At 37.1% G+C, this 13,658-nt stretch overlaps 1 protein-coding gene across 6 annotated transcripts in view; it reads right to left on the bottom strand.

The window, feature by feature from the left end:
- Positions 1 to 13,658, bottom strand: part of DYRK1A (dual specificity tyrosine phosphorylation regulated kinase 1A) — a 142,788-nt gene that overhangs the window by 34,696 nt on the left and 94,434 nt on the right. For all 6 annotated transcript variants that reach the window (XM_059921540.1, XM_059921541.1, XM_059921543.1 and 3 more), the window contains one exon: positions 5,891 to 6,087. In XM_059921540.1, coding sequence (XP_059777523.1) covers positions 5,891 to 6,087 — 197 coding nt within the window. The remainder of the gene's footprint in view (positions 1 to 5,890; positions 6,088 to 13,658) is intronic.

The following is a 13,658-nucleotide window of genomic DNA, read 5'->3' as shown; positions in this document are numbered from 1 at the left end:
GCCCAAGAGGGCTTCTCCACCATACAGTTAGCCTAAGGAAAAATGTCTTCTAAATTATTCCTAAAGCCTGACTTGGTTCACAACAGGCAGATGAAGACTAACCTACCTTTCCAGCTTCCTAATACAGGAGTTTAAGACCCAGTTGGCACCATGAAGCAAGCTGCTCATGGAGCAGAGATGGAGCTTGGTGCTGCAGAACTGCAGTTCCTAACACCCCCAGACCCTGCCCTCTGACCAGCACCTGCCTGTAAGCAAGGCTGAAATCTTCACTCACTTCTTTCACATGACTGAGTAAAACATGCCCTCCACCTTAACACATCCGACCTCACCCTCCACATTCCCTGTGCCCCCAGCCAGCAGCACTTTTCAGCACCTGACATACTGGTATACATTTACTCATTTACTGGGTTTAGTTTTTTCTCCTTCTCCTTCCACTACAAGGAAAACTCCATATGGGGCAGGGATTCTTTTCTTCAATGTTGTATTCCCTTTGCCTAAAACAGAGCAGGCATAGTGCCTGAAACACAGTAGGTATTTAATAAATATTTGTTGAATAAACAAGTGAAGCCATAGTACCAATATCCCTACCTATGATTACACTAGGAGCTGACCACAAATAAGTTCCGGAGAACACCTTAAAGCTAATGAAACTTTCTTTTAAAAAACTCATTTCAACCATACTCCCACCCCGAAACTAACCCACGTCTCTTTCATCGTCAGTAAGCAGTCAGAGTTCAACTGTGAGCTTCCTGCTAGAGGGGGGATAAAGCAGGAAACAAACGTCCTCCAAACATAAATACGCCCAGGATGCTGCAACTAGCACACTAATGATCCTGGATGGCTGTTCTCGCCCCACTCCTCAAGCCTCAGCAAAGGAGTTCCCAGAAGGGCTTCTCGCAACCAACAGATCCTCAAAACCAATTAATGACATCAAGGTACCTTCAGTCACTACCGCTAGTCATCCTTGGGCTCCTGTCTAGCTCTCCTGCAGACATTTACACCAGCAAAACAACTGAGCCAGAAGCCGCTGATGCAGCCCCTTCCAAAGGCACTGTGGTCAGTCAATCTGAGGGGCAGAGAGCCAGAAAAGACATCATACTAAGGCCTCAGAGAAATGTCTGGAATCTTGGGAAAATTAACCAAGTTAACCCACAGTAACAAAAAAAGAAGACAGAAGGGTTGTAAGGACAGAACAGAAAAGAATCCCCATCCCTGTGGCATGAAAAGATGGTGTGATCATAGCAGTTACCTAGCTGGTACTCTCTCTCTCTCTTTGTTCTATGAAAGAAGTGGAAATTTGAGCCAAATTTGAGGATTATAACCTGGGAATAGCAACTCAGCTCCGAGAACTGTTCTGACCCTGCACTTTCTCTTAAACCGGTATTAACATTAGTTTCTTCTGAATCTATACTCAAACTCTAAAAAGTTGTTATCCGGATGGTAAGTTCACTGAATTACTGTATTAAGTTAATAATTATTACCTCTTCCCATGATCCTCTCCTTCTTAAAGTTCCAAATAAGGTTTAAGGGGAAAAAAACCTTCAATGATTATAACTATTTGTCTGAAAATATAGTAAGACAATAAGATCATCTGAATTAATTTATTAAATATATATAGTTTTATTTTTCTAAATATGAACAGGTACAGTTAGGTTCACAGAATATTTGGTTCTTATACCTGTCCTTGGAGACTTAATTTAATGAATAGACAATATCAGTAATAAGCATGTCAAATACTTTTATGTGAATGAATGCTGTAAGCATTTAAGGTAATGAAAGAGGTTTCCCTTAATGTATTTCCTTTTTTTATTTTTTAAGACCCTGACTGTTTTCAAGCAGGTAACGTACTTGGCAAGACCCTTCTTGGACTACTGGAGTGTAGCCTCACTGTGAGGTTTCACGAAATCTGAACCAGTGAAATACTTCTTTACCTTTGTCACAAGAGTTGATAGAAAGTATAACTATTGTTAGAAACAACTGAATTACTTAAGTAGTGAATAATAAAATAATAATTATAGCAGCAAATATTTGCTATACACTATGCTTTGAGTATGCAGATTTTTACTCTCTCATGTAATTCTCAACAATCTCATGAGAATAAGGAAGGTAAGTTCCTGTCACTATTTTACAAATGAGAAATCTGAGTCTCGGATGTAAAGTTTACTTGACCAAGGTCCTAGAGCCAGTAAATAACAGAGATGAGAACTGAGGCAGTCTCCCACCTAAGCCTATGCTCTGAACCACAGCTCTGGGCCAGGAGCTCCCTGTTAATTTTAGGTCTCTAGTCTATCCTCTTGTTGAATCATTTTTAGGCTATTTGTTGGACAAAATAATTGAGTCATGCATAATAAATACCAATAAAATAAACATATGCATTTATTAAAATTAATTATGTTCAAAACTGTAAATATGCTTTTTTTAACTTGCCCACTTACAATTCCACGGGTACTTCAAACACTGGAAAAAATGTGACTAGTGACTACATCTTTCCATGAGTAATTATGCTCTCTTAAAACACCAAAATCCCACAATCAAAAAAAAAAAAATTAAATGTATATAGGACATGCATGAAATTGGATATGAACGTAATTTTGACTGACAATCTTTTTCTGCACTCAATAAATGAGTGTGTGCTATGGTCTTGGCATGTCACACAATATTGCTAACCTCTTCCACAATTGGCCAAGCTGCCTAAAAGGCCAAATCAATTAGCTAATTCTAAATACATCACTTTTCTTATATTCTTCTGGCAACAGAAGTTACTATTTCAGGGGCATCTGTATATATAAACCAGATGAATTCTACCCACAAAAAACTGGCCTTTAGATCAGGCTGTATTTCAGTGCTTCAAATAGTGCCTTGTGCAGGCTAGGCACTCAAAATATATGGAAAGAACAAATTAATTTCGACAAACCAAACAACTCTTCCTTCACAAACTTTCATTGTGATTTCATGTTAGGTAACCAAACTTTCTGTTTTTCATTATTGTGGTGCCATAAGCACCAATCCAGAGTTAGAAAATTAACTTGTCCAAATACACACTCAGTTACAAATCTACATACTAAGACTCAAGCCAGCCCTAAGCATTTGACGCTTTGTCCACTTCCAACTTCTTATGGTCACACAGTCAGGAGAATGTAATGTAGCAAGCTCCCTCCTTCCCTTCTGCAGCTGGGCAGAAGTCCCACAGTGTTCAGAGGACCCAGGGGCTCCCTGAGCCACTGCAGGTAGCCAGTCCCACCACGGCCTCCACACCGCCCCCAACGCCCTCGCTGAAAAGGCAAAGTTGTTGAGCTATTCTCCTGCCGCCTCAGCCTTAAGGCTCCGGGAGCCAAAAAAAGTCACATCCCCAACGCTCCTATCTCTTGACCTTTCTGTGTGATGATGACACAGATCACAAAGCCAAAAAAAAAGAAAGAGAAAGAAAAGGAAAAAAAAAAAAAAGGCAGTAGTTCACACCTCCTGCTTAGAGAAGTTACAAGAGCTAAAACAATCTTTTTTTCTTGAAAAGATTCCATAGTGTTAAGTACCAGGACTTTATTTAAAAATTGTTTTCTAGTTTAATGATACCTATTCCACCCATTTTATTTATGTTTACCTCATATTTTCATATATATAGTGGAGAATGAGAAACACCATGTCCTGCCATTCTTGCTATTTTGAGAGCTATTAATAAAGCTGAAGAGCATATGTAACACATCTCCAGAGTACATAGCTTAAGAACCATGAAAGGTACTGTGAAAACTGTAACAGCCCAGAGAGACTCAGCATTCTGAACATCAATCATACTTTTCTACATTTACTTTTACTGCATTTATCTTTTGAACAAAACCGTATTTAAACTCACATGAAACACACTCACACAAGAAAGATTAACTACCAGAAATAAAACGTTATCTCCTTTCAATTTACTTGTACAATAAACCTTACTTAAAAGGCCTGATAGGATGATTATGGAAACTGAATAATGAAATTACAGAAGTTCAGAGCTAGAAAGTACTCTTCTGGAGGGTCTAGTCTAAGGTCCCAATCTTACATTCAAGGAACAGAGAGAAGGGTCCATGTGACCTGACTCAAGTCACACAACCAGATGAGTCAAGACCTGGAGCCCATGTCTTATGACCGGCAGACCACGCCACATCAGTGCACAGTTTCAGTGCTTTACACTTCAGTTGTAAGTAAGCTTTTAATCTGACTGCCTTATTAGGTTCCAAAATTTCTGGAGTTTGGCAGAAGTATCTGGCTGAATACTATTACTTAAAAGACAGTCTTTTTACATCATATGAATCTTTAAAAATATTTTACAGCTTACAATGGAAATACTAAGTAACTTATCTCTTATTTGAAAATAACCCTCAAATAAGATGTTAGTTGTATCTAAAAATAGGTACTTTGCTAACTAAATTACCTACTACAATAATACAAACATAAAATAACTTGAAAGGACTGGATTTTTTTCCTAGCCTTCCTTAGATGCCAGGTGTTAGAACTGAAAAAGCACTGTATCTAAGAAGAAAGAAGCCTGGGCTGGGCCCCAGAGTCTACTGCCTACATACTGGGAGAAGTCACACATGGGAGCTCAGTCCCTTCAGCTGTAAAAAGAGACTAAAAACAGACACCCTACCTGATAGGCTGCTCTTGAACAAGTGGGAAAATGAATCCAAACATACTTTGTTTCTTAAAAGTACAGTGCAAAGACTGTGCTATTACTACTTTTTGGATGTCCACAAAATTTTCTTCTGGTACACAATTAAACACTTTCCAATTCTGACCAACTGCTCCAATTCTCAAACATACAACTTCTCCATTTACTGCCTAAAACAAATTCTTATGTCCTGTCATAATTTATCTTACTATTTAACTGTGAATGTTATTCACATGCTATATAATTTTATAAATGTAAAAGTCAGTTCAACTATTCACAAGATCTTATTATAATACATATAAGGGTGTCCTCAAATAATGATGTTACTTAACTGTAGCCAATAGCTCATTAAAACCAGGTATTATTGAATTAGAGAAAACACATTTCCTTCAAATAATCCAGTATAATAAATACTTTGAAATTTTCTAAGTTTTTGTTCATATTGAAAGACCTAAACAGTGACAAACCAAATTCCTGAGTACATGGAAAAACAGCCATTTTCAGCACTCATCACACACAGTCTCAGTGGAGAAAGAAATTTTACCACAACTACAGCTAGTTAAAAAAAAAACTCCTGAAATCAAAAATCAACATAGTGGACGCAGTTAATTCAGGAAGATATTAAAAATACACACACATACACACATGCATATGTGTATGTATATCAAGAGATTTCAGCATTTATTCACTTTACACTATCCATCTTATAGAAAATTGCTGAATCTCTAGTCTGAATATTAGAATGAGCAGCATGGTTAATTTACATTTTTTTCTTTTTAACTTTAAGGAGTTTCATATTTATTTTTATAAATGTGTACTAAAAGTAGTTTATAACAGTGTAAAATCACCTCTTTAAGTTTCCTGTAATGGAATCTGACTTGTTTTCCTGTAACTTGTATTTTTCTACTTAATCGCCTTCCCATAAAAATAAGGTTTAAGTTTTTTTATTTTAACTAATATTCTTTAGAAGTAACTTTTCCCCCATCGCAGAATGAGAGAATGTGGTTATGTTTATAAGTGTTTTTCTAATTAAAGTGAAATACATAGAAAAAAAACAAAAAAACAAACCAAAAAAACCAACAAACTTTTAAACGCAAACTCCTTAATATCATATTCTGTCAACCCGGAATCCCATGTGACATGTAAACCGAAAACCATTAAGGCATTCTGCCTATTTACTATTTTACCATTTTAATGAATAAATTACCATTCCAACAAATCATTTCTGATACTTCATAAACTTACCTGGTTAGTTAGAGGTTGCTGAATCTGGTCAGAATAAGATAAGGCAGAAACCTGTTGGTCACTTATGTTTGGCTGGCGACGGTCACTGTACTGATGTGAATGGGGCATCTGTCCAGCCATCTGAAGGCCAGCAGCATGGAATGAAAATGACGGTGCAAGCCGAACAGATGAAGGTTTGCATGCTGAAGTCTCTCCTCCTACAAGAAGATAATAAGTGAGGTTTAAAGGATGCATTCATATCCTAATGTTTGTATCTTTTGACTTATCTGATAGTTCTTTAAATAAGGACTTTAGGATGTTCAATAATATTAAAAACCTTTAAAACTGCAAACAAGGGTATGACACTCAACACGACTGTTGTACAATAAATGGTATAAAATATAATAGTGATTAAAATGAATATCTAAAAGTCTGTTTTAAGAGAAAATCTTAAGCAAATCCTTTTGTAAAGCAATGGAAATAACCTTTCATACTTATTTTTACATATGAGATTTTCATCAATTGAGAATCATAAGTTGCAAAAGTAATCTCTGAATTCCTGCAAAGGGCCTGTCCAATGGATCAGCTCTTTAGAAATCAATTCAAAGGAAAACTGCTGAGACGCTGCTTTGTACCTGTCAGGTGTACGGCAATCAATAGCCCTAGCATCTCCCAAACCAGGTGAAAAATTTGTCCTAATGGTGCTCACCACTGACACAGGTAATTAAAAGTTGAGCACACAATACATGGAAACAAATTCACAGGCTGCTGTATTCCTCTGGACTCTTCTGACACAGTCCTAAGAGAACCTAGACCAGGCAAGCTTGTCACAAAAACGAACAATCAATTATTATCCCACAGGTAGGCTGGGACCATGGTCATGATTTTCATAGTAGAAATGGAAAATTAACATTTTGGTCCTAAAAGTATTTGGTAGCTAGCTAATAAAAGTTAATTTTTCTTTAGGAAAAGAAAAAGACTTTTCTTCTTATATTCGACCAAATCTGCAAATTTGCAATCACAGACTAAAGCCAGAAAACAAAGCACAAAACCCTGGTCAACCAACACTGGCCCAGAATACATGTGCCTGTCTTCCTGAGTAAACCAGCAAACTCTCACCACACAACACACCACACTGTTCAGCACCAGAGTACTTTTTCTAAAGTCAGCTTGTTTTGAAACACACAACAGCGCTGGCCCCAAAGTGAAGACCACAGATTCTTAGCCAGGCTGCTGCAGTTTGAAATTTCAGCTCCACACTTACCAGCTGTGTGGCCTTGCACACCTAATTTCCTGATAATGATAATAGTATCTACCTCAAACAGCTGTGGTGAAGGTTAAGTGCTTTAATACATGTAAAGTACTTAGAATGGCTCTGGCAATTAGTAGATGGCTTAATATCAACTGCAATTACTGTACTGTAATGCACAGTACAGTAGATGGGAAGGAAGATGGGGCGAGTACCCTTCTTCTGGAGCATACAATCTCCACCTGAATGTTGCACAGATTCTGCAAACTAACGAGAACAAAGTTCAATTCCCCCCAAAAAATGTAAGTTCCACTTTTATATCCTACACAGCAAATGCCACCACGCCACTGTCTTCTACCCAGTCAACCAGAATCAAAGCTCTGAGAGTCACGCTAGAGTTCTTTTCCTCCAGACGGCCTCGCGCAAATGGCAGCCCAATCTCACTGATTCTACTGCCCACAGAACGCTCAAACACAATCTCCTCTTTTCATTTCCATTACCCCATGCCTCACTTAGATGACTAAAATAGATTCCTAATAGATCTCTCTCTCTTTACTTTGCCCATGTGCAACTCCGCATTTCTTCAATAAGATGGCTAGAGTGGCCTTTCTAAGGCGCAAATCTCAAGTCTTCACCCCCTACTTAGCGTTGCTTTTAGACCTTAGCTTCTATCTCCCTCCATTACAGCATGCGGTCCTTAACTGACCCAGAGTATATGATTCATAAATATCTGCTGGATAAGTACAATGTTCCTACGATGACAGATGGGATAACTTCTCTAAACATTATTCATAATTAAAAAATACATTCAGTTAATCCAATTCCATAGAGCGACTTTGTTCCGTGAAAAAAAAAATTTATCCTAAGGAAATAATAGATGATGTGCACAAAAATAGTAAGGGAAGAATGTTTATCTTGGTGTTATTTACAACAGCAAAAGATTGGAAACCTAACTGTCAAATAACTGGGGGTGGGGGTGGGTGGGTGGGTGTGTGTCTGTGTGTGTGTGTGTGTCTGTGTGTGTGTGTTAAATTTGCATGTTAAAAACACAAAAGACTGGGAAGGAATATAAATATAAATGTATATGAAAAGAATTGGGGTCCTTGATCTATAAATAACTCAAATAGTAAAAAGACTAAGGCTCTGAATGACAAACGACTTAACCATTCTGGGTTCTAGTTTCCCTACCTATAGCAGAGGTATTATTACACTAACCCTGTTCCTTTAGGATTGTTATCAAGTTTAAACAAGATACCAAAAGTTGACATACAGAATAGAACCTGGTACATAACATGCACTTTTTAAGAAACACGAGCTTCTGTTTCTATCATCAATGTCATTATTATATATTGTGTTTAAACTTGTTTGTTATAATATATAGAAAAAAGTCATTAGTATATAGCTTAAATAATTATCATCAATTGAACCTGTGGGACAAGAAAAATAAAACTTGCCATCATTCCAAAACCCCCACCACCACTCTATGACCCCTCACAATCAATACCTAACTCCCTCATCCCCAAAAGTTACTAGTATCTTGACCTCCAAAAACAGATTAGTTTTAACTTTATATAAATGAATTTGTTTGCTTAATGTTAGGCTTATGAACTGTAGCTTGTTCATTACCATTACTTTATCCACCCTACTTTTGATTGACATGGGATTATTTCCAGTTCAGAGCTATTATGCATACTGCCACTAGGAAGATTCTTAAGTGATTTTCGGTATATACAGAGATGCTGTTCTGTTGGGTTTTTCCCAGTTTTTTGTTTAATCAATCTATTTTTTCCCTAGTAGTTTATGAAAATTCCCTGCGCTCCATTCCTTCACTAACACTTAGAATCATCAGTATTTCTAATTTCAGCCACTACAGCAGGTGTGTACTCCACTGTGATTTTAATGTGTATTTTCCTTGTGACTATGAGCATCTTTTCATTTATCAGCCACTTGGGTATCCACTTAGGTGAAATGCCCATTCAGATTGTTTTTCAATTTTTCTATCAAGAGAGTCTTTTTCTTACAAATATCTAAAACCTAAGAAAATTAGATTTTTTAACATATTTTGGATATAAGCCCCCTATTGGTTATAGATGGTTTACACTGTCACTCTTTAATGTCATTTCTTAAATTAACTAATTTATTTTATTTATTTTTTGGCTGCGTTGGGTCTTCATTGCAGTGCACGGGCTTTCTCTAGTTGCAGCAAGCGGAGGCTACTCTTCGTTGCGGTGCATGGGGCTTCTCATTGAGGTGGCTTCTCTTGTTGCAGAGCACGGGCTTCAGCAGTTGTGGCTCACGGGCTCAGTAGTTGTGGCTCGCGGGCTTAGTTGCTCTGCAGCATGTGGGATCTTCCTGGATCAGGGCTCAAACCCATGTCCTCTGCATTGGCAGGCAGATTCTTAACCACTGCGCCACTAGGGAAGTCCCTTAATGGTATTTTTTGACGAACACAATCTCTTAATGTTACCAACTTTTGGTTTAAAATTAGTACTTTTGGTGTCTGTTTAAGAAATCTTTCCTTTATACCAAAGTCATGAAGAAATTCTATGTTATCTTCCAGAAGTTGGGTTTTACCATTCACATCTAAAGATGGGCAGTGCTCTTGGATCTGATTTCTGTGTGTTTTCGATAGCAATCAAGTTTCATTTCCCCCCAAAATGGACATCCAATTAACCCAGAACCAATTATTAAAAAGAAACTTTCCCCAATGCCCTGTAATGTCAACTTTATCAAAAATCACATACTCATACATACTTGGATCTGTTTTTGGATTCTTTATTCTGTTATGCTGGATAAAGACTTACGTAGATTTCTTACATCTTTGTGTAAGAACCAAATATTGTCTAAATTATGATAGCTTCAGAAGTTTTAGTATGTAGTAAAGAATTTTTTTCTTCTACAAGAATGTTTTGGCTATTCTTAGCCCTCTCTGTGTCTATGTTTTAGAATTAGCTCATCAAATTCACCAAGACAAATAAACGCACGCTGGGATTTTGGTTGAAACTGCATTGTCTGGAACAGCGCTGTCCAACAGAAAGTTCTGCAATGATGGATTTATCTGCACTGTTTAGTAAGTAGCTACTAGCACAACTGGGCATTTGAACAGTCTTTTTTTCCCCCCTTCCCAATCTTTATTCTTCACTTTGCCTTATTCTACTTGCTGCCACCTTCAGTACAGTGGTGATCAGAGGAGGAGGTACAGGTTCTGCTGTCTTATACCCAATCTCAGAGGGAAAGCTTCCTATATTTCTCCAGTATTGTGGTTGCTCTAGGTATTTAACTGATAACCACTATCAGGTTAACGAAGTTCCCTTCTAGCCCCAGTTTGCTAAAACCATTTTCTCATGAACTGATGCTGAATTTTATTAAATGCTTTTTCTGAGCTCCACTGAAATGACATGCGTTTTCTTATTTATTTGGTTAATGTGGTGAAATACACTGATTGGTTTATGAATGTTAAATCAACTGCAGCATTCCTGGAATACAATTTGGTCATGATTATCCTTTTGTAGTAAATTCACTGGTGACATCATCTGGACGTGCAGTTTTCTTTGTGGGTAGGTTTTTCAATTAAATTTCTTAAATATGACTATTCAGATTTTACATTTTCTGGTGTGTCTATTTTGGTAGGCTATATGTTTCCAATAGTATTTACTTCGTCTAAATTTCAAATGCATCGTTATCAACTTCTTCATAATATCCTCTCTTATAAGCTTTTCAATCAATGTAGATATAACTGTAGTAACAGCCGCTTCACCCAAGACTGGTTAAAAAGTCCTTCTCTTTTCTTCTTTGTGACCAGTCTAATCAAAGGTTTATTAATTTTATTAAGTATTCCTCTTTTACTTGTATTTTCTATTTCCGTACTTATCTTATTCCTTCGGTTAGCCAGAGAGGTATATTAAAAATCTCCCATTTAGGTTATGTACTGAATTACATAAATTGGAAGGTTTTATACCTTCCTGATGAACAAGACCTTTTATCATTATAAACTGCCCCTGTTTCTTTCCAATAATGCTTTTCACCTTGTCTGACATTAGCATGACTACACCAAGCCTACCTCTTAATCTTCGCACGGTATGTCTTTTGTTCATCCTTTTACTTTCAACCTTTGTTTCCTTATATTTTAGGTTTGTTTCTTGTTAAACAGTATGTAGTTGGGTTTAATTCATGTATGAACGCTAATAACCTTTCTATACTTATTCCAACTGTTTTATGTTCCTTTCTTACCTTCTGCTGGATTAAACTTTATACGCCCTCCTTGCATGCAGATTATTTTTTTTTAAGTTATCTTATACATTACAATATGGATTACATATCCTTGACTCACCAAAACCTAATTACTCCTTTAATTTGTATACTACTGTTGACTTGTGTATGTACACACACACACACACCACAAGCACACGATCACAAGACAGTGACTAATCATCCAGCATGAGTAGAATCAGACTCAAGAATACATTTTGGGTGACGGATCACTAACTTTTTGATATCCAGACAGCCATGAAAGAAATACAATGAACTAGATAGCTGCTGCTTGATTATTACTGTTACAACTATCCTCCTAAAATACTTGTTTCATTTTCTGAATCTAGATCTAGTCAATTACATGCACTAAATTCAACAAGCACTCAATGAGGGGTAACTAAGGCATTGTTTTGTGGGGGTGACAATGCCACCCACGATCTATAACAGTGAGTCTCAAACTTTAACGTGCTTACAAATCGCCTTTGAATCTTGTTAAAACTGCAGACTGACTCAGTAGATCTAGAGTAGGGCTTGAGAGTCTAACAAGCCACCAGATGATGCCAATGCTGCTCTGAATAACATCTAAAAAAATTTAACTGCTCATCTTAAGAAAGCTATCTTTCAACTAATGCAAGTAGCAGATAGTCCAAAAACAGGCTATGTTCTGACTACACAATACACCGTAAGGCTTTTCCCTCCGAATTTTGGGGTCTGTGGGTTTTTTTTTTTTTTAAAGACTAAAACACATTCCCGTCCTAAGAGTGGTATGGTAGGTGACAAAGAATCTGATTTTCCTTTAAAATTTGCTGTAGGTAATCTAAATGTGGGTCAACAAGAAATAACTAAGTTTTTCACTTGTGGGATTTTTTTTTGGCTGCACTGGGTCTTCGCTGCTGAGCGTGGGCTTTCTCTAGTTGCGGCGAGCGGAGGCTACTCTTTGTGGTGGTGCATGGGCTTCTCACTGCCATGGCTTCTCTTGTTGTGGAGGACGGGCTCTAGGCGAGTGGGCTTCAGTAGTCCAGACACAGAGGTTCAGTAGTTGTGGCGCAGGGGCTTAGCTGCTCCGTGGCCTGTAGGATCTTCCAGGACCAGGGCTTGAACCTGTGTCCCCTGCACTGGCAGGCAGATTCTTAACCACTGCACCACCAGGGAAGTCCCTGTGGGATTTTTTTTAAAGCTATTTACTATACCATCTGTTTACTATAAAATCTATTATAACTACTTAGTAACATTACCAGTTATTTAGCGAAGTGAAAGAAAGATTAAGCTTCTAGCACTAAGGCCTGGTATATAGGTGGTGTCTGCCACATGCTCACTGTCTCCTTTCTTAGTTCAACTGCTCCGTGTTAAATCCAGAAAGAGACTCAAGTTTAGTTTCCTCCCACAATGCCAGAAAGTATTTAAGGTATTCACTCATTCACTCCTCTCCTATTATAAGGCTCCAAGAAGACAAACTAATATGGGAATTTCCTGTCAACCTGATTTTATAATTAAGCAAATCACCATGGTTTTTATTCTCTCTAAAGTTTCCATCTTCCTTTTTAAATCTAAATGTTAATGAGGAAAAAGACTCCGTTCATCCTATAACAGAGATGATGATAAAGAATTAGGTTGAACTATATGAAATTGCTGATATTAGACCTCCTTTGGCCTACAAAACAGCAATTTCATATGGTTTAACCTGTATCTGCCATATTATATATAACCCTTATTCAACTAAATTAAAAATAATATTTTAGCCCAAGAATGTATCATAAATACATGTCGCAATAGCAGATATTTTAATTTAATGATAAACTTATAAAACTTAATTCAAAATTATCTTCTTTTTTTTTTAACATCTTTATTGGAGTATAATTGCTTTACAATGGTGTGTTAGTTTCTGCTTCAAAATCATTTCTTGGAGTTCAACTCCAATGTAATATTTTAAATTGCTGCCAAATAGTATAAAAGGCAAGTTGGGAGAAAAGTATGCATGTAAGGTCCTGTCTTCATTTTTTACATCCTTCTGAACTCTATGGATCTTTTTTACCATAAGCATATCTTCATAAATTTTAAAAGTTCATAAAAATGTTGTTGGTAAATAGTTTATTAAAAAATGAAGCAGCTTCCTCACTATGTTCTAAAAAGAAACTTTAACAACTAGAGACCATAACACTAGTAGAGATTAGCATTGATTCTAGAGAGAAACATTCCATGAACAGATCTCAGAGATTGAGAGACGGCAAGACAGAGGCAGAAGTAGACACAGAGGAAATACCAAACAAAAAAGCCTGGGAGGGCTTCCCT

This window comes from Balaenoptera ricei, chromosome 4 (assembly GCF_028023285.1).
Source record: "Balaenoptera ricei isolate mBalRic1 chromosome 4, mBalRic1.hap2, whole genome shotgun sequence".
Lineage (NCBI taxonomy): Eukaryota > Metazoa > Chordata > Mammalia > Artiodactyla > Balaenopteridae > Balaenoptera > Balaenoptera ricei.
This window is presented reverse-complemented; position numbering and strand designations above follow the sequence as displayed.